This window comes from Pipistrellus kuhlii, unplaced genomic scaffold (genome assembly GCF_014108245.1).
Source record: "Pipistrellus kuhlii isolate mPipKuh1 unplaced genomic scaffold, mPipKuh1.p scaffold_m20_p_11, whole genome shotgun sequence".
Lineage (NCBI taxonomy): Eukaryota > Metazoa > Chordata > Mammalia > Chiroptera > Vespertilionidae > Pipistrellus > Pipistrellus kuhlii.
The window spans coordinates 35,319,387-35,343,558 of record NW_023425416.1 but is presented as its reverse complement, the minus strand read 5'-3'; the positions used below and the strand labels follow the sequence as shown (position 1 = coordinate 35,343,558).

Sequence of the window (24,172 nt, the reverse complement as noted above, 5' to 3'; positions counted from 1 at the left end):
CTCTCACCCACGATTCTGATGCCGTAGGTAAAGGACAGAGCCTGAGAATCTGCATTTCTAATGCATCCTCCGGCGAAGCTGCTGTTGCTGGTCGTGACCCCACTTTGAGAACCTCTGCCTTAGCAACCACATCCTCCGGAAGGAAAAGCTAGCATTAGGCAGGAAAAAGCAACAGAATTTTTTTGCTTCTGATTTCTTTCAGTTTTAATTGTGCTCAGGGCAGTTTTCATCTAACACTCCTTTGTTGTTCATACTTCTAATTTCCCCAAAGTTTCCACTCTTCACTGTCTTTTAAATAAAACCATAATAACTCACCAGAAATTGAAAGTCATGAGCAGTATTCCAGAAACTTCACCTGTATTCTTGACAAGCTGGTCTTTTTGTGGGCCCTCAAAAAAATTCTAAGCCTTCATGCCCTATATATTCATTCATTCTATTTGTTCTCCCCAGAGTGCTGTCTTATTCTCACCATTGTGCTTGTCTTTCGAAGGCCAACGCATTCTTGAAAACTCAACTACATTTCTTCTCCTTTGTTAAAACTTCTCAGGTAAAGGGAGAACTTCTTACCCTGAATTTATTACATACTTGTGTGTCCTTTTTTATTTTTCAAGAACTTTCATTTCAACCTCTTGTAGTTAGAAACAAATACTTTTATAGTATTTATTTTGTGGTAGGTTTTTTGTTTTTTTTAAATGTAACTAAAGAACATTTATTTGTTTTTCACTAAGACTTTATTTTAGCATGTAATTAAACTGTGTCACTACCCCCCACTCCAACTGGAAGAAGGGTTAGTACAGTGATGTTATAAAGCAGATATGAAGGATTGGAATTAACATTAAGTGACAAAGAAAAATTTCCTTCTAGGTCATCATAACAATGTTTAAATAAAAAAAAAAAGAGGGAAAAAAAAAAGGGGTGTGTGTGTGATGGGAGTTCAGATTGAACAAGATTCTCACATGTCATCTAACACATTCAATCCTGGCTAGAGTGTACTGAAATGGAAACGGGGTTGCTATAATACAAAACTTCACTGCAGATAGCTCATACACCTGTGTTCCAAGCCCACCCCCAACCCCGAAATGCTTCCAACACAACTATTTCCTGGCCTGTTGGGTCTGTTGACGAAGGAGCACATAGGTCTTCTCTTTAATCCAATCTTTGTTATAAGGCTGGTATGTCTGGGTATCAGCTCGGTAAACAAGATGGCTGATATCATATGTGATCGAGGGGCTGTTGGGATTCATTCTCTTCAGATGCTCTTCATACATTTTACAAACGCCTTCCATGCACTCATTCACTGATTCATAATCAGCCTAAGTTCTGCCTTCTGGTCTGTTGGTAGGATGTACCAGCAAAATGGTGTGAGATATCGCACCAAACTCTTTCCCTGCAGCCACCGCCACCACACCACCACACACCTGTGATAGTTTTTTGTTTTGTTTTTGTTTTGTTTTTTAATCAGATATACCATATGAGGTAGATGCTATTCTTGTACCAATTTTATAAACAATTTATTTCTCTATCATTCATTTTACTTCTAAATTTAAGTTATGGGACAATAAACCTGTGATTTAAATACACTGGTGTCCCCCCAAATTAGCCATCACAGTGCCTTGCAAATAATACTGTTTATTAAAATAACTGCTGCATTCAAGGTAGTTGTCTTTGGATTGCTACAAAGCAGTGATTATATTTGATTAGGTCCATCATACAGACTTCTCAAGAACTAAATTCTGATTATTCAGAATGACAGGTTGACACAAGGAGACCAAGGGCTGGTTCTCTCTCCTTAGTTCAGGATAAATCTGAGGGGTCTATTCAGCCCATAGCTCTGGTGGGATTGGCCGAGGCCTGTTTGAGACCTCACTAAAGGTCAGCTTCTCCCTCACCCAATGCCCACTCCTTCACTTGCTTACAGGTCTCGATCTCAAGGGCTTTCCCAGTAAACTTCCTGCACACAGATTTCCATGTCTCCCTAGTCTGCTTCCTGAAGAACCCAATCTAAGATAAAGGAGTATGAACTAACCTCATTTATTAACTTTGTTTTACTTTTTCAGAGAGAACTTTAGAATGTAAATGTATCATCTTACCTAATAATAGACAAACATGTAAATTGACCGTACTTCTACTATATCTGCAGCCAATCAGAGTGAATATGCAAATTAGAAGGCCAACAATGGCTGCTGTCCAGCTGCTCCAGGCAAGGAGTGGCCAGGTGGGGCAGGATGCCTGCTATGAGAGGGAGGGCTGGGGACTCGAGAAGGGATCTATAGAAGCACAGTGCCGCAGTGAAGACCAATATGGCAGACCCCCACCCGAGTCTGCAGCAAAGATGAAAAAGGCAGACCTCTGGCCAGAGTGAAGGCTGCCAGAGGAAAACCAGTGCTGGAAGCTAAGGGAAGGAAGGCCTATTGCATGAATTTCTTCGTGCAATGGGCCTCTAGTGTTTTATAATCAGAGACTGGACCTTGTTAGGTATGATCGCAGGGAAGGTAATCTCTCTGAGTCTGTTTTCTCATCTTGGAAGAATGATGTTATTAAGATAAAGATAGTCCATATAAAAGCACCTGCCACAGCTTTTGACACAATATCAGTGCTCAGGGCATGAAAGTGTGTAACTGGGTAAAGCTGAGTACTAGAAGGCTAACTATCAATATCTAGAGCATTTCTTCCCAACCCCTCCCAGATGTGCTTCTTCTACATTATGTTGCAATACTATGCCTGATGTGTGTTCAAGGTTCCTACTTCAAGAAGCAACATGAATTCCAAATCATTTCATGCTCCCGGGGTGAGATTTTCCTCTGAATTTGAGAGTAAGGAATTGTTTTTTTCCTGTAGGAGAGACTGGGGTTTACAAATCTTTGGTTCAGACAGTGACAGTTATGTAACATCACTGACTCCTGCTTCTCAGTAGCTTCTAAGACCCAGTAGGCTCTGTGCTCAGTCACAGCAATGGTGTTGAGCCTCTATTTGGACAGGTCACTGTACTTCTTTGACCCAGTTTCCTAATTCTATGACCTGATTTTATTTTTATGGCCATGGTTTTTATTATAAACCACCCTTTTAGAAAGTGTTGGGCAAAACATAAATTGATCTCCAAGATTCTGAACTCTTTCTTGAATTCTCTTCCTGGCCAAGACCTCCTGATCTTTCCCCTAACTTCCCTTACACGAAATTGGATATTTATTTTTTTATGACATTTGAATTTGCAATCTCTGCCTTCATTTATAACCTTTTCAGCTTGAACTCTCTGTTCAAATGTCACACCATGAGTTGGCCACCAACCCTAAACCATAACTACCATGTATTTATTACATACTATGTATCAGGAATTATGTTAACTTATTTACAATGAAGGGCAGGGGATGAGGGGTGCTTGCAAAGTGTCATTCTCCAGAACAGAAGCATCTGAAACTTGTTAGAAACTCACATTTCTGAGACCAAAACCTAGTAAATTAGTAATTCTAGGGATGGGGCCAAGCATTCTGTTTTGACAAATCTTCTAAGTGATTCTGATGATGGCTCTAGTTTGAGAACCTTTGCTTTACCAATATTACTTATTCTGACATAAAAATCTAAGCCTGGAGAGCAAATAGCCTTATCCCAGTTTTACAAATGAGAAAACTAAGACTCGGAGAGGTTAAATCAGTTGTGTAAGATCTCACAAATTTTGAAGGACAGCCTGGCAAACCAACTGCAGTTCTGAAAGATTTTAAAGAATATTTTAAATATGTTTTAAATATCTAAAAACTTTAAAAATTACATAGAAGACCTATCAAGACAACGTGAGCCTTTCTCACTTCCTGCCCCTGCTCTTGAGCATCTTAGTACATTTCCTTGTTTCTACTCCTTTGTTCTTGCTTTTCTCAGTGACCCTTTTCTCTGCTCAGATTGATTACTTACAGTCTTGGCCCACTAGTTCTGTTTCTCTTTTCCAATATTGCTCAATCAATTTTCCCCTTCTCACCTGGAGCTTCTCTCCTACGCTTTTGGCCCCTGAACTCTATCAATAAAGTATGTTTGCATTTTCTTTCCTTTTTCTAAAGAGGAACACTCTTCCTCAACTCTGCTACCAGCTCTCTACCCCCAATCTTTATTTTCCTCTTCAGTTCACTGTCTAACTTCTTTAAAGAAATAATCTGACATTTCTTTGGTAAGTTCCTTTGCCACTCATAATAGTGATATAAGTCTAGTGCAGCAGTTAATCAGTTAAGTTTTCAACCAAATCTTTCTTCAAAACCAAGCCAGAAGCATTCCCAATGTATATTAATATTTCCCTTTTACTCTTTGTCCCATTTCTCACCAGTGTTCATCTATGTAACAAACGTTTCCTGACTTGGTTTCCATGGCATTGAAATAGCAGAACCCACTTAGTCATCTTTGTGGTCATGCTTTGGTGTCTCTCCTTCCTCTAAAATTATTAATTCCATTCAGTGAACATTTTTAGAGCCTACTATGTGCGCAACACAAAGTTAGATGTTGGGGCTACAAGAGTGAACACAATACATATGTTCTCATCCTCTCAGACATATCCTACAGGTTAGTGCAAAAAGCATACATGAGAAAAGAGTATGTTACCTCACTTCAGCCTCCCAACTAATTTGTCATTATTCATATTTTTCAGACAATGATACTGATGGACCAGGGAGGTTACATAGCTCTCAGCCTCTGTCCAAAGCACTTTGTATTGTTTTTTGTTTTTGCTTTTTTTCTGTTCTGCCTTACTAACCTCATGTTCTCCCAACCATTCAACTCCCTATACATACCCAGGATTCTCAAACACAAGAGCAAACACAAGTTCTCATCCAGAACCCATTTCTTCAAAGCAACATCCCTACCTGAACATCTCCCTTAAACCTCTGACTAAAAATGTTCAAAGAAAACTACCTGATAGCCTTTCCCAAATAAACATAAAAATAAGACCGACCAACTGTACATTCTTGAATTCTCAATTCTGAATGGTGTCAACATTTTTTTAGTCCTCCAGGCACAACGTCTTGGAGATACATTGAACAAATCCCCCTCCTCCACATAATCCTTATGTACTTTTTAAATAAAATATATATTTTATTGATTTTTTACAGAGAGGAAGGGAGAAGGATAGAGAGTTAGGAACATCGATGAGAAAGAATCATCAATCAACTGCCTCCTGCACACCCCCTACTGGGCATGTGCCCACAACCAAGGTACATGCCCTTGACCAGAATCGAACCTTGGACCTTTCAGTCAGCAGGCCAATGCTCTATCCACTGAGCCAAGCCAGTTTTGGCAAATCCTTATGTACTTTTAATTATGTCTCAGCAATGTCTCCTTTTAAACATCTTTATATTTCATTTCCCCCAACTATTAGTGTTCCCTTCTTTATGATCACTTATATACAGTTTCCACTGTCTCCTATGTGTTAAACCTGTATTACTTTATGGTTCTAGGTCACCCTATTAATTTCACGTCGGATCCATCTTCTTGTTAGATTTCTGATCATGATGGTTCCTTGTTGAAACAAAGTTTGAACTGCTGAAGTGAAGGACAAACTGCTCAGGACAGCAATCACAGCCCCTGCTGATGTTTCAGGCCATTTATTCCACTTTCTTCCATACCTTGTACCTTCAGGGTAAAAGCGCCATTACTTCCCGCACTTTTCTACCCTCACTCTTTCACCTTAAATGTCCATCCTTTTCAGCTGTGCCTGATGGAATCACATCACATTTTAAGGTGTATCTCAAATGATCTGCCTTCCATGAAGCCTCTCTAGACCTCACAGCCTTTGAACTCTCGGTAGTAATGCATTTGGTGCCCTCTTCTGCCACCGGAGGCTGCTTAATACAGTGTCCATTGGTACCTTGTCAAATTGCTCTTGCAAAGCAGGAACTATACCAGATGCTGTTCACTCCTAGGCAAGGCCTTTGCCATGGTTCCAGCTTACTAGCATTGGCCGAATTTGAACAGGGCAATGGGTGTTTAAGTCCAGATCAAACCATGCAAAGGGAGAATCAAATCAAGTGCACACAGTCATGTGAAGTGTAACAAACACATGTCTTTCAGTGCATTGGCTATATTTCCTTTTTCTCTCTCTGTTCCTGGTATTTGCTTTTCTAGATTTGCTTTATCTATTAGCCTGCTAAGCAATTCAACTACCCCATAATACACACTTAAACAGTGCTGCATATCAGCAAATGTCAACAACAGGCTCACAGGAGGAATAGACTGCCCCTTAGAGGATGTCATGTAGCATTTTCTCTCTAAACAGTGGTGTGTTTGTGAGGTGGCCACGGTGGATTGTGTTCTAGAACCTCCCTCGAGAACACACACAGTGGCGAATTATCAATCTCTCCCTGCATTGCCATCAACAGTAATAATGACAATAATGTTGTATCTACGGGGTATTTTATCCTTTTGCCCTGTGTTTATGTTTATAATTTATTTGCCCCATGATACACAGTGCATTAGCAACTTCAGATCATCTTACCAGTAGTTAGTGGCTCAGCTGATATTAGAAAGCAGCTTTATTTATTTATTTATTTATTTATTTATTTATTTATTTATTTTTATTTTGCAATTCAAAATATGGTCCTTGGATCAGTGGCATATGCCACACTATTAGAAACAGAGAATCTCGGGCCCCCGTTGGATCAGAGTCTGAACTTGAACAAGATCCCTGGGTGATTTCCTGTGCCAAGTAAAGTGTGAAAAACACTCCTTTAAGTCCTAGAATGGGTCAACAGAAGGTGTCTGTTTCATTCCCAAGGGACAGGGTACTATATGGAGTATGAGTGTTTGTGTTTGAGGGAGGGAGGGAAGGAGAGAGAGAGAGAGAGAGAGGGAGAGAATGAATCGGGTGAGGTAAGAAAAATCTCAGTGGGATCTGGGTCCCTCAAAAGAGGTTTTGTGGGGAAAGAACTTCCTTACATGTGCAGTAGCTTCACCCCATCACTTTCTATCTGTTTGCTGAGGGACTGAAGTTAGCTGTTGTTTTAAACAAATGGGGGCAGCTTTATAGGGAACTGTACCCAAATGAGGAGGTAAAGGAACTAAAAGCACAAAAGGAAACCCTTTTTCCTGAGCCTTTTGAAGCAGCTCGCTGGATGGAGCTCATTTTCCAAATGCAATTCTCCTCCCCGTGTGTTCCCTGAACACACAGGATCCACTCCCTCCAGTGCAGCTAGCTCCTCGCTCCTTGATTTCTTCCTTCTTTCCCTCTGCCTCTCTCCTGGCTCCCCCAGGCCCTGCCCCTCCCTCCCTCGGGGCTTGCACCTCTCCCCAGCCCAGTGTACCTGAGGCTGGCGGGGCTCGGACCTTGCAGAGCACAGCACCAGACTGGGCTGGGAAGAGGCAGAGGCGCACTGACTGCCAAGTCCAGCCAGCGCCCGCCCGAGGGACAGTGCGCGCTCCGGAGCTCCAGGGACCGGTCCAGGCGGCCACCGCTCACGCCTCCCGGGTGGGTGACCACAGCCGCGGAGGCTGCGGGCAGGCGGTCAGCCCTGTGCCCCCCGGGACAGCCAGCCCGGGCTGCAGCTCCGCCCGGATGCCAGGGCCAGGGCGCCAGGCTGCAGCCAGCAGGAGGATGAAGGGCTCGGCGGGAGGAAGGAGAGCCAAAGCTCAGCCCAGCCAAGGTAAGTTGCGCGCAAAATAGGTGTCTAGGCTTGGGCTTCTCCGGAGGCAGAGGACCGCTCCTGCCGGATGGGAGGCGCACATGGAGTGGGCATTTCTGTCTTCCAGAACCGGGATCACCCCCCTGCCCCTCCATCCCCATGCCCTGCGCAATCCTTTGCACCCCTGCCCCTGCCACCCCTTGCCAACCAAAGACGTGAGATTGCTGATGCCCAAGTGCAGGGGCAGAGCTCCAGGGTCTTTCTCGGGACACCCCGCGCGGCAGGGGCCCCGGGACAGCGGGGGCAGCAGCGGGGCAGCAGAGGGGGCCACGGGGTCAGCCTGGCTGGGGCTGGAGCGGAGGGCTGGGCCACCGAGGATGGGAGGATGGACGCCCCGCCGCCCGCCTCCTATTGGGTGTGTGCGGGGTGGGTGCGCTCCCTCCTCGGAAGCCTGGCGAAGTTGTTGGGATAAGAAAAGCACAGCGGGCTGGCTGGGTGGTTGCCTTCTCCCTTTCTTCCTTCCTGCTTTTTCTTTTATTACGTTGGTTTATTTTTCTTCTGGATGCACACAATTGGAGGGCAGTGTGAGAAGCTGTTGAGTTAGAGCAAGCCAAGCTATAGGAGCTCTGATATTGGCGAGGGGTGGGGGGGTGGGGAGGTTGGTAGGCTAAGGGTAAAGCATCCCATCTGCCCTCCAGGGCCTGAGACCCAGTTAGAGCAGAGAGAGCACAGGGTCTGTGCATTTGGGGAGAAGTTTTATAGTGGCTGCGAATTGGGGTCAGAGGAAACCCACTACCCCCAGTACGGTGTCACCCTTTGTGAAATGCCCAGTTCTCTGTTTGTCCACCCATACAATTCAGACTTAACAGCCTCAGGCGTTTCTGGTGGCTGTGCTTATGTCTGCTTTAGCCTGAGCTGCTGCGGCTAACAGTGATTGAGCTAGTGTTTTGGGTGTTTGAGTGTCTCCACATTCTGGAACCTTGAATTGACTTCGAAGATGACCCGGCATTCTATAGATGAAGCTCAGAACCTTGAGCTAACGCTTTTCTGTGAGGGTCCCGTGGTGCTTCTGGAGATGTGATGGGGAGATTTTCCTCTCTTCTCTAGAGGCTGCTGGCTAGTCAGTCTGCTAAAAGGGTCTTTCACCTTCTACTCAATCCTGGTTCACCTTGTTCCCCGAAATCAACTGGAAAGGGGTGTCTCCCTTGAGGCTTCAGGCCACCCTGTTCCTGGCCTGAGTGATTCAGTCACTTGACTCTGGTCTCTCGGCATGAAAGGCAACTATGGGTCATTTCAAATTATGTATTATAGATGGATGAAGCACGGCGTGTCTGGGGTTTGCTGCAATTTCTTCCTCTTTCCTTCCAGATGTTTCTCAGAAAATGAACTGGAGCGCTCTATTCATGGAGCTAACATAGAAACTTTGGGAATAGGCAAGCAGGTGGAGTTAATGTGTTATGGATTTAAGTAAATGAAATGTTGGGAGCACTCTAAGTTAGGAGGAAGGAACCTAAGCCGAACTTGAGGACTTCTGGACTATTTTGCTTTAGTACAAAGTGGCTGAAGGAGTTTGGGGGTCATTATAGTAATAATAATAATAATAATAATAATAATTAGTATTATTATTATACTAACATCTAACATTTGTTTCCCATTCACTGCACATCATTCAACATGTTAAGGGCGTGACAGTCCCTGCAAATGCATAACAATACCAAGAAGACAATCTTACCATCTCCACTTTGTGGATAAGGAAAAGGGAGCTCTAGAGATGTTAAATTTAGAGAAGTTTCAGAGTTAGAGTCTTAGAAACCAAGATTACTGGGCTCCAAAGTCAGTTTCATTCACCACTATACAAGCTCTTGGAGCCCTATTTGAAAAATGGAAGGATGACCTTCCTTAGTCCTGAGTCTTATAAAAAATCAGTACAGTGGAGATAATGTCATAGACTGATTCATCTGCAATTATTTCAAATGCTTAATTGAACAGAAATATAGAACTTGAGACTCAAATTCAAACAAAAATTGTGTGGCATTTATGTAATTCGGCTTGCTGGCTCTAGAGAGGGCTAAATGGTGAGGTCTTGGTGCTACCCTTGACCGTGTTCCTTCCTTGAACCTCCCTATTCTAAATCAATAGTTACTGTATGATAGCCACCTCTTAACAATGTGTGATCTATGGCATCAGACTTGCCTGGTGCTAACGTCACTTTTGTATGACCCTATATAGATATTCTGAGATCTACCTGGACACTCATATTTCAGCCAGCTTATAATTAATGCTAAGATTCTAAGAAGATGTTGGATTTCTATTAAGAGATACTAACAACTTGTTTTAAAATACCATTTTTAGTTTTAAAACAATTACACCCCCTGCTGTGATTTTTCTGTTTAATAAGGTGCATCAAAAGTTCAATAATAATATATATATAGATATTTTTGCAATGCACCAAAATGTAGTTTCATCAACCCCAGCTAAAAGATTATTGTCTAATTTAGGACTTATTTTATTTGAAATTTAATTAAGATGTTTCATATCCAGTTGCCAAGTGCATGTGGGTAGCTGAGTGCACATCTTTCATTATTTTCTTGTAATCTTCAATTTTATAAATCAATTACTCATGATCTCACCAGGTAATTTTATTAGTGCCTTTCTAAATATTTTGAGGTTGTTAAAACTAAGAGCAAGAATGGCAAATATCTGCATTTGTCATATTCCTTCACAAGCTGTAATTATACCTGTTTTGAGAATAGTGATATACTTTAAGTCGCAGATCTGATTTACCTGCACAAGAATGATCAAATAAAAACACAAATCCATTCAGACACTAATATATTAATATCCAAGATATAGGAGTAACTTTGGGAATATAGAGATACTTTGAGAAGTTAAAGATATTTTACTATGTTTCATTGCAATTGCACGCTATCTTATTGTTTCAAATAAAACTATATTTCCCTGTCCTATTAAACAAATTATCATTGCCATGATTTCTCTTTTTTTTTAAGGTTAAATTGTTTTTTTCTAGTAGCAACTTAGCATTGCATGAAGTAAAAATTTTGTTTCTTCTCTTAACATAGTTGAAGTCTTTCAAAAAAAGCACATTTTGCCTGCCTACCAGAAATAAATTTCTAAACATGTAAAGGTTTTATTAAAAGTATAAAAATAGCATAGTAATGACTTGCCAAGAGGTTGTGCTTATTTTTTGGAAGTAGATAATTAAGTTGCTGTAGCAGCTAACACTTAATATTAGTAGCAAAGTATTAAACTGATTATAAACTTCAAATTTTGAAAAGTGGGAGTCTTATAATAAGTTACATTATAATCACATGAACATATTTCCTACTGTGTTTTAGAAAATTTCTAAATTCCATATTTGCACAATGGGACTAATACTTTATTACTTAATTTATTTGATATTACTTGGTGATTTGAACAGCCAGATCATTGAAAAGCAATTTAAGCTGGATATCTGAGTCACATTTATACATAGATTGAAGAAACTAATATTGGGGAAGGATTGTTAATTTTGAATGTTTCAAGACTTTTTATACTCAAGGTGGGTAGCACGTCTTATTATTTTGATAAAGTTTCCAAAGTGAAGTTTGAGTAAATTAAAGCCTGTAGGTTGAAAATCAAGCAAGCACTTAAAAGCCTCTGAGGAAACCTAATATTAGCTCAGAGAGAACACATGCCTACAATTCATTAGTAAAATTAATCTTTATTTTATTGATTTTTCACAGAGTGGAAGGAAGAGGGATAGAGAGTTAGAAACATCTATGAGAGAGAATCGTTGATCAGCTGCTTCCTGCACACAGGGGATGTGCCCACAACCAAGGTACATGCCCTTGATGGGAACTGAACCTGGGACCCTTCAGTCCGCAGACTGATGCTCTATCCACTGAGCAAAACCGGCCAGGGCTAAAATTAATCTTTTGAACAAGTAGATAATACATTGCAGGTCATTTTTAAAATTCTACAACATTTAAAATGTCTTAATTTATATATTCTAAGTCCTGATAAAATTAGCAATAACTCTTCTTTCTGGAATACCCCTTCCCTCTGGCAACCACCACAGTACTGTTCGTTTTCATGAGTTTCAGTTTTACATTTCACATATGAATGACATTATATGGTTTTTAGCTTTTTCTGACTTACTTCACTTAGCATAATAATCTCAAGGTCCATCTGTGTTGTTGCAAATGGCAGTGTTTCATCCTTTCCTTTGTTTTTTTTTTGTTTGTTTGTTTGTTTTGAGTTTTCTTTCTTTTTTTAAATATATTTTATTGATTTTTTCTTACATAGAGGAAGGGAGAGAGATAGAGAGTTAGAAATGTCAATGAGAGAGAAACATTGACCAGCTGCCTCTTGCACACCCCCTACTAGGGATGTACCCACAACCAACGTACATGCCCTTGACCGGAATCGAACCTGGGACCTTTCAGTCCGCAGACCAACGCTCTACCGCTGAGCCAAACCGGTTTCAGCATGTTTCATCCTTTTTTTTTTTTTTTTTATATATATATATATATATTTTATTGATTTTGTACAGAGAGGAAGGGAGAGAGATAGAGAGCCAGAAACATCGATGCGAGAGAGTCATCAATCAGCTGCCTCTTGCACACCCCCTACTGGGGATATGCCTGCAATCAAGGTACATGCCCTTGACCGGAATCGAACCCGGGACCCTTCAGTCCCCAAGCTGACGCTCTATCCATTGAGCCAAACCGGTCCTGGCTCATCCTTTCTTATGGCTGAAGTCCATTGTATATTTGAACCAGTTAGTCCATTGTGTATTTGAACCACATTTTCTTTATCAAGTCCTCTATTGCAGGACACTGGTTGTTTCCATTTCTTGGCCACTGTGAATAATGCTGCAATGAACATGGGGTTGCATATATCTTTATGAGTGTATGTTTTTTAGTTTTTTTAGGCATATACCAGGGAGAAGAATTGCTGGGTCACACGGTAGCTCTACTCTTAACTTTTTGAGGAATCACCAGACTGATTTCCATAGTGGTTGTACCAGTCTATGTTCCCACCAGCAGTGAATGAGGGTTCTCTTTTTTCCGCAACTTTTCCAACACTTGTTATTGCTTGTCTTGTTGATAATGGCTACTCTAACAGGGGTGAGGTTAGAAGTGATACCTCATTGCAAAATTTAAAAAAAAAAAAAGGTTTTCTCCCTTTAGATAATAAATTAGAATGTTTTCTCAATTTAAATTTTCAAAAGTTGAAGAGAAACTACTCAGAACTCTGAAGAAGTTGAACAAAGAATTCCTTTATTCAAAGAGTAACTTTAACAAGAGTAAAGTTCCCCTAATAAGAAATTTTTAGCATGCGTAAGAAAATATGTTTTCATTGACTTTATAGAGAGAGGAAAGGAGAAGCAGAGAGGGAGAGGGAGAGAGACACAGGTGGTTGCCTCCTGTATGAACTCTGGGTGTGTGCCCTGACTGGGAATCAAACCTGGGACCTTTCAGTGTATAGGAGGACACTCCAACCAACTGAACCATACCAGCCAGGGCTAAAGCAAAACTGTTTTTATCTTTTCCTCTTTAATGCTGCACAAACTAAAAATCCCAAATTGAAATACTTTTTCTCAGAATTTTGAAAAAATGACCTGAAACTTTTCATTTTGTTACTTCCCACAGATTAGGTGGATAGGTATTACTATTAGTCCCATTTACAACTTAAAAAAAAAAAAAGATAAGGAAACAAAATTAAGGGAGGTCAAGTAATTTGCAATACCAAGTAACCTTTAAGTGATAACAGTTGGATTATGAAGTAACCTTGTCTGACTCCAAGCCTATTTTCTTTTCTTTCCAAATCCACAGGGAAATCGCTTTTGTTAAGTTTATCAGACACTGGAGCAATTTTCCAGGGGGCAATGATAGTATATGAATGGAATGGAGAAGAGAATAATCAATAAGCGACAGTATTAAGGGAGCACTAATGAAACATTAATTTGAAAATTGCTCCAAAATGTGCTTCTCATAGAGGCTTTATAACCATATTCAGATTTAATGGGAAGGTAAACTAATTTTATGCAAATGCTTAAGTGACTTTCACAGTTAATGTTATACACCTTTCCATGGTCCTTAAGGAAAATTATCAGGACCATTAATAAGTTTCTAAATTGATTAGGCTAATTTGATACTCAAAAAAAGCCTCTTCCTATAAATTAATGCTGCCTATTACATTCCAATTATAGCAAATTGTTTCCTCTGTATGCCCAAGTTGAAAAGCGCCCAGTCTCGGCATTTCAGTGTTTTCCCCATTGTTGGCTCTCCCTTTGGTCTGGCCACCTCAGAACAATGAGTCATCTTGTCCCTTAGCTGAGTTTGGAAATTCTGTGCTGTTCAATGAATTGGCTTTCCCTTCATCCTTCTGCTTACTTAAACCTGACAACTACTTTCCCAAATGTGTTTTGTGATGCAACATCAACTAGTTTTTGTTTTGAGCAGCAAGATGCTGCAGTGTGTATTTTATTTTCATTCTTACAAATCAAATGGAATATTTTAATAATTGATATTGTGTACTTCAGAATAATAAAAGGTTTACAGTGACAGTAGCTAGTTGGTCTCTAGACGGTCAGCATAATCAAATAGTACTAGAAGCCTCTCAATTTTTATAACCCGAAGGAAACAGAAATGTGCCAACTGAGCGATCAGCCTGATTATCAGAGTCTCCTAGGAATATGCACGTATTCATTTTTATTTCGGGAATTCCCACTAACGGAGAGCGGAACACTGAAGCTGAAGTGCTGTTTCTTTTTTTCTAACAGTTAAAGCAGGAGGCGAACAGAGGGGCACCCAGTGACACAGTGTAAGCCAACACAGTGCCTCTCCTGCTCCCCACAGTGCACCGGGCACACATGAGCACTGGTACTTGTTCCATTTTTTAAAGAATTTTTAAGAGTTCCTGTCACTGCTTTGCCATTTAAAACCAACAGCAGTGAACGTTGGAAGTTGGCTCTTATGGAAGGGGCAATAAATAGAGCCTAATAAAAGATGATGGCAATTACTGAAATCTGGGTGACTGTCATAGGCATAAAGAACAAAGTGAAGTATGTCCTTGAGGATGCTGCCAGGCACCGTGCAGTAGTTATTGTGTCTGGAACTAGAACTGTGCTACAGACTTCACGAATATGGCTGCGTGTAATATATGGGAGTGCAATCATGTATGTCTGCAAACTAAAGCAGTTTGGAAGACACTGAGAGATTAGTTTGAGAATGGCTTGGCCTGCTTTTGTGGAAAATCATAAAAGTAGTTTGGTCTATAAAAATAAAATTACCGGGCACACGTTTTAAAGAAAGAAACCATTGCTTTTAGTCTAGCAAAGGCTCAGTAAGTTCTTGCTTTACTAGTTCCTGAATTTTTCCAGGAAATGAAAGAAGTTACAGTATGAGAATTCAGCTATGAATACTTTCCAAGATGACATTGGACATGTCACTAAAGAAGATCTTAAAGCTAGACTTTGATAATCATGGGAATCTCAGCCTCATCCTATCATGTTGTTTGTAGCTCTCCTTTGTCCTACCACACAAGTAAAAACATGGCTCCACAATTTTGAAAACTCAACTCTACATTAAAACTGCCTTCTTATTGAACACTAGAGGCCTGATGCATGAAGATTTGTGCAATAGGCCTTCCTTCCCCTGGATGCCAGTACCAGCTTCTCTCTGGCCGCTGCTGCCACCCAAAAGAGGCGTGCTCCGAGCAATGCCACAGGTACTTCAAGCATGTCCCCAACCCTGGTGTGTGTCTGCTGAGGTGGAGGCTGCATGCAGTCCCCTCCCACCTATCTGCACCCTCAGCAATTCCTGGACGCAGCTTCCTCAGAGGTTGTGATGCCTGGCTAATTTGCATATTACTTGGCTAATTTGCATATTACTATATATATTATGCTGTTTTTAATGCATATAGCTGATTCTGTCTTATAAATGCTATAAAATATTATCATATCAAGCAACATACATAATATTCTACATTTGTTTGTTTACATACATTTCATAACTAGTGCTTTTGTCAGTGAGACACTTACTGTCTTTATAGGGTACTGTTTCTTATCATTTCATGCTGGTATTCACATTCTCAGCTCAAACCGAGTTCATCATTGTGCCTCTAAATTCCACACCACTTCTTTCTTATAAACTCTTTCTTTCTGTACCAATGCTATTTTAACTATTGCTATACATTTAAACAGGAGAAAGTTACCTTGACTTACCATGTTTTGCAATGATTGCCTTGTTATCATCAGACCTTTGTAATTAGAAGGAACCTAAAAAAGGCTCTGTACTATCATGACATTTCATTTTCAGATTTCTCTATGGCTGAGACCAAAACTAAATTCTATGAATATGCTCAAGGTAGTAGAGCATCTGCAAATCTCAAGGAAGACTTAGCTACATTTTTTTTTTAGGGGGGTGGGGGGAATGCAAAAGCTTTCTGTTTTATTTTTTCTTATTTTAAAAGGCCGATACCAGCTTCATGTTTAAGGAGGTATTAGATTCTACATGACCAAAAAAAATTATTGGAATTTGCATAATATCTACTTAATTAAAGAGTAACATGCTAATTGACCATACCTTCACAATGCCCACCAGCCAATCAGGAGTGAGTATACAAATTAACCCAGAAAAGATGGCAGGTTAATTTGCATACACAGGCACAGAGTGGTGGCCTCTGGGGAGCGTGAGAAGGAAGAAAGTTGGCTCCGGGCTGGAGCAGAAAGGCAGCTCCAACCAGAGTGAAAGTGGTGCCATCAGCCAGGGGAAGGAAGGCCCATTCTTGCACGAATCTTTGTGCATCGGGCCTTTAAAATATATATATATATATATATATATATATATATATATATACATATATATATATATATATATATATATATATGAATCAATTCCAGTCTTCTTCTAGCATTACCAATGGTAGTAGATTTAAAATGGTCACTGCTAGAAGTCATTTCACAATTGCATTTTAATTTTGTTCCCAATAATTAAATCAAAATTGTCAGCTATCGTTTTAAATCTTTTGGTATAGGGAGTTGAGCATTACCTCTTTGCTGGATGTCAGAAAGAGGTAATCTGCTTGCATACCCTGAGTTCCAGACCTGGGTGTGTAACCAGATGGCCTGTGGTATCATGATATTGAGTCACTAAATCATATAGATGCTTTTCAGAACTATGGAGGTGAGTGTTTGCTTCTGCCACTTAAAATTTCAACTTCAACTGGATATCCATGCTTAATTTTCCTGTCATTCTTCTAACCCCCAGTACCTCCTTCTGAATAAAGGACATTCTAAATTTGGTTGTGCATTTCAAGTTTTGTCCAATGCTTGTTCTTACATTCAGAATATTAACTGGATGTGGCTTCTCAAATGAATAAGGACCACCAGACAGGCACATCTTCAAAAATGTTTTCTCTGATTACAGTCACAGTTTTATTTATAACCATCCTGATTCACATCTCTTTCCTTAGAGGACTGCTGTCCCAACTCCACTTATCTATTTTATGATCCCTCTTCCTCCTGGTTCTGCCTAAATATTTCATCAATTACTCATCCTCTCTCTTTAAAACTTCACTCTTTCCTTCCACCTGTGTTCCGTCCAGAACTGCAGTACTCTCCTTGCCACCTAGAATAATTTCCTTTAAACTGCTGTACTAAATCTCTCCTTGGAATCATTGTCAATCTTTTAGAAAGGGCAGTCTCCAACTATTTCCTTCATTTTTTTTCATCTCAATTTGCCATATTTCTGAGACACTTGAATGATTGCACATGAACTTTATGTCAAATCCAAAGGTCTCTTTTCAATATCACTTCTTGAAAGTGCTAAAATATATCATACTGTTGTCTGTCAGTGTTATTCATTCAACAAATACTTATTGAATGCCTAATGTAAATCCTGGAAATACAGCTAAGATTCAACTGTTTCTTTCCATGGACTCAAAGTTAACTGGGAAGAAAGGAAATAAATGTAATTTAAAATAGAATGTAAAAAATAATTCGTGTGATTAGATCTGTTTATAATATTTCTAATTTTCCTCTCTCCAATCATTTGGAAGGATGGCAATTCTCCATTTCCACTCCACCCTAAAGTAAGGTTATAACATGCTATTTATTGTGGCCAAGAAAAGATGGAAGGAAGTCATGTGCAATTTTCTGAAAGAAGATTTTCAAAGCTGGTTTTGTTAGGATTCTTTTCCCCTCTCGCAGAAACTGTTTTAGATGGTGGAGGCTTTGATAGCTTGTGACCCTGAGTAAGATGAACTCGGAACAGAGAACCTGCTGACCTGAATAAACATGTAGCTTGAGCAAGAAGCAAGTCTTTGTTCCTTTAAGTCACTTAGACTTCAGAAGTTTGTTACTGCAGCAAAACCTGGCATATCTTGACTGACACAGTTCTAAAGAAAATGTAAATAAAGTAATTTAAATATATAACTCTGCACTTTGAAGCATTTATATCTGCACTTTCGAGCTTCCTACTGGACTTTTCAACTTGGATATTTCAAAGTCACCTTAAACTTACCATATTAAAAAAATCTGCTGAAACCAGTTTGGCTCAGTGGATAGAGTGTCAGCCTGTGGACTGAAAGATCCCAGGTTCGATTCCGGTCAAGGGCATGTACCTTGGTTGCAGGCACAACCCCAGTAGGGGGTGTACAGGAGGCAGCTGATCGATGTTTCTCTCTTATCAATGTTTCTAACTCTCTATCCCTCTCCCTTCCTCTCTAAAAAAAAAAAAAAAAAATCAATAATATATATATATTTAAAAAATCTTAAAAATATGAAAGTAATTGCTATGCAATAAGTGGTGGGATTTGGATGTCTTACATGTAATTGATAAGTAATAGGGGGTCTGTGAGAAAATCAATTCATAACAAACTATATACATTTTTAAAAATATTTTTTTCATTTCAGAGAGAGGAAGTGAGAGGGAGAGAAAGATAGAAACATCAATGATGAGGGAGAATCATTGATCAACTACTTCCTGCATGCCTTCTACTGGGGATTGAACCTGGGATATGTGCCCTTACCAGGAATCGAACCAAGACTCTCCCGGATCATGGGCCAGTGCTCAACTACTAAGCCACATTGGCTGTGCTGTATACATTTCTTAACGTAGCTGTTATTATAATTCGTGGTTACTCTGAAGTTTATATTTTCTTCTCTACAAACTTCTGGAAACTTAAAAACATTTCAGTTCACTTAAAGATTCAGGGATAATGATATGCTTTGGTCTATTATTCTTCCTATCTGAAAGCTTTATTATGTTAAAACTGGAAAAGTACTATATAATTATGTGTATAAACTTCTTGAAAATCTCAATGATAGAATTTTCTTTTTATTTGCTAATGCTTATTCTTGCACTTCTCATATAATTAATATGCTGACAATAACATCGGTCCTATTATAACTTGCTATCTAATTTTCTACCCATATTGAAGAGAGGGCATTGACTGGATAGTAAATGTTTTGCTCACTTAATAGCAGTCTAGTTTTGTTACCACTCTTACTTCTTATTCTTGCTATTTTATAAATATTTTAGCAAAGACTTATGTTGCAATGTGTTCCATTACATATAATTCAGGATAACTTTGCATGACTGAACTCAGAAATGTCTCATTAGAATGGCCTTATATTTGATATATGCTCATAGATGTAGTCTATTCTTCTCTTTCCCTTAAAGAATTAAACCATAACAATTCTATCTATATTCTACCTACCTACCTACCTACCTATCTACCTATCTACTATGTCATTTACCTAATATATCAGATTTATTTATTTGCACTTCCTTGAAATCTTAGCTGGAAGGATAAGCAGTTGGGAAGCATAATTCTAGCATACGAGGCTTGCTAGAATCTCATCAAAACAGGAGTGTCTGTGGTCATGAGGAAAGAATACCACTCATTTTCCTCCCCTCCTCTCTCTTCACTACTCTTAACCTGCTGCCATGCCTCTGAAAACCCCTTTTAAAACCTTTTTCTAAGAAATGAGTGTGATACTAAAAGAAAAAAATTACAAAAAGATAGCACTCAAAACAGCAGCCTGTCTAAAATCTTACCTTCCGTATTCATCAACATGTATCTCCTGTGCAGTTTGCTGTCTCATGTGAGGAAGCAATTGTATCAGAGTGTTATGAGTCCCAATTGGACACATTTCCAGCACCTGGAGAACTACCAAATAGTACAGAGACTACTGTAGTAAAACAGGGAACAGTGATTACATCTTGTATGAAAGTTGCTGAGCCACTGACCTGAAAGAGAACCTGATGCTGCTTGGACTTGGACGTGGTCTGAAAGAAGCGATGGAACTCAGAGAAGGAGAGCAGCGGGCACAGCCTGCCTCCACCAGTGGCAGGGCACAGACGAGTCACCTTCCAGGGACAGAGGGCCACCCACGGGATCAGGAGAGTCCACCAACAAGAGACTGTGACGGGGCTGGTAGATTTAGGGAAGACCAGACCTCGAACACCAGGAAATTGCTTGAGGTTGTGGGCAAGGTTTGCAACAAACGGAATCGCCTTTGGTGCTGTTCTCTCAGATGAAATAAACACCAGGGACTCCGTAAGCGCACTGCCAGCTTGTTGGATTGTTAAAATAAGCAACAAGCCATCACATGGAGAATACAGCCAAATCTTCACAGTCAGCACAGTCAGAAACATCCTTTCTCCCTCTACGTCCTTCCCCGTTTTCAGTAGAATAAGATGTTTTCTGGGAAAAATAGGTTTTTTTGTTTTTTTTTCAATGAGGCCCCATATCCCTCCACATAGAATTTTTAATCAAATAGAGGACCAATGTGTTAAAATAGAGATGAATGACTCTTAATAATGGAAGAGAGGCTCACAGATAAGACTGACATGTTTTTAGGAGAGCCTGTTAACCAATGAAAAAGGAAGATTCTATACAAAATAAGTGGTACCAGTTTATAGAACTATGCACACCCCCAATTTTTATTTATTTATTTATTTATTTATTTATTTATTTATTTATTTTTACTGATAATACTTGCAAAGTAGATGATAAGCTCAGACTGTATTACAACTCAATATTGCACACTTAAAACAGCCCTACATAGATCTTTAGTGACAGGAAATTATAGAGACTAGATGATGACTGTGTCCTCACTGGGTTGAGATGAAACCATTCCTTCAAAAATGGGTTACTAGGCCAGTGCTGGGCAAACTCATTAGTCAGTGGAGCCAAATATCAACAGTACAAGGATTGAATTTTTTTTTGAGAGCCAGATTTTTTAAACTTCTAACTCCACTTCTTCAAAATAGACTCATCCAGGCCATGGTTTTATTGGAAGAGCCACACTCAAGGAGCCAAAGAGCCACGTGTGGCTTGAGAGCTGCAGTTTGCTGACCACAGGGTTAGGCAGTAAGTATATTGCAGGAATAAAAAAAATCCAAAGAAGTCTTTTAGTTTGGAATCCAAGAATCTCAAGATAACTCTCCCTTCTGGGCTGTGAATTACACTTCTCATCCTAGAAAATGCAAACCTCAGTCACACCATGCGGCAAAGGTTGTGAAAATGGGGCTCTGCTAATCTCAATGGATATAAATGCTATCAAAAACACTTCTCAGTACTTAGGTGAGCTCTGCTCATATCTGTATTGGAATATGTTCATAAACTTATTTATTAGATGAGGAATGGAAAGAATAGATTTCAAGCAGGAAACTGGTAACTTGTCTTACTCCCCTCAACCCCCCAAAGTTTATTTTATACTAGTGGTCAGGTGCATGAAATTCGTGCATGTTAAAAGGGAATTAATTAGAAGAAATATTTTAATATTGCCATTTTATGCCCTTTTTCTATAACAGAAGTGTCCGGCTGGCCCCACCCCTATTGGGCAACACCAAGATCCCCTCAAGCCCAGCCGGGCAGGGGAAGCAGCCTCACTTCCCCGCGCTTGGGTGGGGTGGAGGGGCACAGCCTCAGGTCCCCTGGCCCTGACCCATGCCATGTAGCCTCACCCAGACCCACTATGCCATAAGACCCCAGACCCGCTGCGCCACAAAACCTGTCAATGTACCTCCTGGTGACCATTTGTTTGGCCTCTATGGATGAAAATAAAGTCATGTATTTAAGCATGCATATTCATTTGCAATGCCTGATTTGTCTACATTCTCTAAATTGTAAACAAGTAAGATCTTCAGTCAGATAGCATCATAATGCTAAGTTCTTTATATAATGACACACACCATTCTCCCCACTCAGTATGCCCCATTTGAATGGATTAAATGTATGCGATTCCTATGAAAGGCACTGCTGCTTGCTCTTAATAGAGCAAGCATTAGCTCATTACCTAATGCCATAAAGTGGTTTAAGTGACATATACGGTCTTGAAGAACAAAAGGAAAAATAACCAAATAAAAACAAAAACGAACCAATGTTCAGTGCTGTTGATGGCAGGATCCTCTCCCTTCCCCCCTACCCCTTTTTCCCCCCTGCTTTTCCCATGAACCTATTTGCGCTCTGCCTCAAAATCAACACAGAAGACAAAATCAGATGCTGTAATCACTTGAGTACAAAGAAGTACTTTTCAACCTTTACTTTTTTTTTTTTTTTTTTTTTTTTAATCAATGCAGCTCAAACTTGCTTCCAGTGTCCCAGGAGCCAGGCCAAGGTGGCTGTGCGGACACACCCTTGCTAGGTGCTGTCAGGCTTCAGGGCTACGGCAGGGAACACGGCAGGTGTTGCTGGAAAGGAATCAGCTCTCCTCTTTACCCAGCAGGAGTCTTTGCATTATAAAATGCAAAGCAGCAGCCGTTTTTCATCACCCCCATCCCTAGCTCTCCTCGTCCGGGGCTGTAGGAAGGGGCTGAGAAGGTATTTACTCTCCGCTCTTTGATTTCTCTTATGTTACTGAGCCCAGTGGCAGCTGCTTCACTGAGCACAACGCCAGCCGGCCCAGGGCTAGCCGCCCCTGGAAGGCAAGCGGCAGCACTGACCCAGGGCTTTGACCAGGCCCCAGCTGGGCTTGGGCCATCGGAAGCTGAAGGAGCCCATTTAGGAAACCAGAGTGTGTGGTGGTCCCCTGCATGCTGTGTCACAGGGCATGCTTGGTTTCCCACCACTCCTGCAGCTGGGGAGAGCTGAGGCTGGAGTTGGTGAAACTCGCTCACCTGTCATAACCCGGATTTTGGCAGGGAGCAAGGCCTGGCTGCCAGAGAGCACGGATCACAGCAACCTGGGCAGGCGGCTCTCCCCACACCCAGACTCCACAGCTAGGGGGCAGGTGTGGGAGCTGCTCCGGAAGACTCTATGCCCCCTCCCTCCCAGTTCGGCACCCCAGCCCCCGGCTCTCCCCTTTCACCCACAAGTGCCATCTGCATGGTGTGCCCCAAGGCTTGGTGTGCAGATGCCAAGGTTGCAGGTTTAAGTCACTCTGCCTCCTTCTGGCACTTTGAGCCATAAGTGCCGGCAGGTACCTTTCTGCTCAGTCTTGGTCTTTGGTCACTGCTGAGGTTTCTGGGACTCTCTAGGACAGGGACAGCTAGGACCTTTGCCTCTGACTGACTCTGTGCCTGCAGCCTGCTTGGGGTACCTCCAGCCCTAGGAAAGCGTAGGGGTGTGGTCAGCCTTAGCGAGGGGCAGGGGTGGTGGTGGCGGTTGGCTAGCCAACCCACCCTCAATTGGGGTAGGAGAGGCTGATCAGAGGTGGGGCCTGGGGAGGGGCTGGATTCACTCACCCATGCCTTGCTGTGCTCTCAGCCTTGGCACTGCTTCTCAACCCCCACCTCAGGGCTATGGGTCCGCACCCCTCTGCCTGGGTGTCCCTTCCACACTAGCAGTCATCGCCCTACCAAAGCCAGGACGGCTGGTCAGGAGCTGCCCCTCAGGCAGAGGCCTTTTTGTCTGCCCTGGTCCCACCCCCAGCCCCGATGCTGCAACTCCCCCACCCACCACGCCTGCTGTGATCCATTATTCCGTTAAGTGATGGAGTAATGGACAATTTGCATATTCCTCTCTATTGTGCAAAGGAAGGTAAAGATCGCAAATTCCCTTCTATTTTAAATCATTACAGACTCAGCCTTGCAGGGAGGAGGGAAGTCTGGGATTTCCATTATGCTGTGGAGTTTTTTCTTCCTTGTTCTGTGGGAGGGTCTGTGGCTGGCTCAGATAAGGAAACATCCACGTATTCTTCTTACGTTGGTTTCATGGAAATCATGAGTTAATGACACAAAATATACAGAAAAGCAAGCCTCGCTTACAGGTCACTGAGAAGAGCATGAGCAATTCTTTCCTTTCTCTTCAAGTTGGCAGTGTTTCCATTTCATATTTGGAAGGGAAATTAGCTTAAATCTCTCAAATCTCTACTTACACTTAACCTGATTTTTGAATTGCCTTTTTGTCTTCATTGTGTGGAGGGAAGCAATTTAAACCTTTAAAGCACTCATTCTGCGAATTCCACAACCGTACCATTACTTGAAATCTATGTTGAAGGTAAAGTTGATCTTAAATGCGCTTTGTGCTGGTGGGTATTTATTTAGAATTAAATTACTACAATTTTTCACTGTTGGCTTGTTTGCATAGGATTTTCAGCTTACTTCCACTATGTAGAGTAATTGGAT

At 41.0% G+C, this 24,172-nt stretch overlaps 1 protein-coding gene and 1 pseudogene across 3 annotated transcripts in view; one reads left to right on the top strand and one right to left on the bottom strand.

Moving 5' to 3' along the window:
- Positions 1-695: 695 nt before the first annotated feature.
- Positions 696-5,910, bottom strand: LOC118715755 (annotated as a pseudogene).
- Positions 5,911-7,315: 1,405 nt separating this feature from the next.
- ZNF385D (zinc finger protein 385D) overlaps positions 7,316-24,172 on the top strand; it is a 663,079-nt gene continuing 646,222 nt past the window's right edge. The window contains exon 1 of one of the 3 annotated variants that reach the window (XM_036431595.2): positions 7,316-7,610. In XM_036431595.2, the coding sequence (XP_036287488.1) occupies positions 7,523-7,610 (88 nt within the window). In that variant the 5' untranslated portion in view covers positions 7,316-7,522. The remainder of the gene's footprint in view (positions 7,611-24,172) is intronic. The other 2 variants (XM_036431594.2, XM_036431593.2) reach the window with 2 other exon arrangements.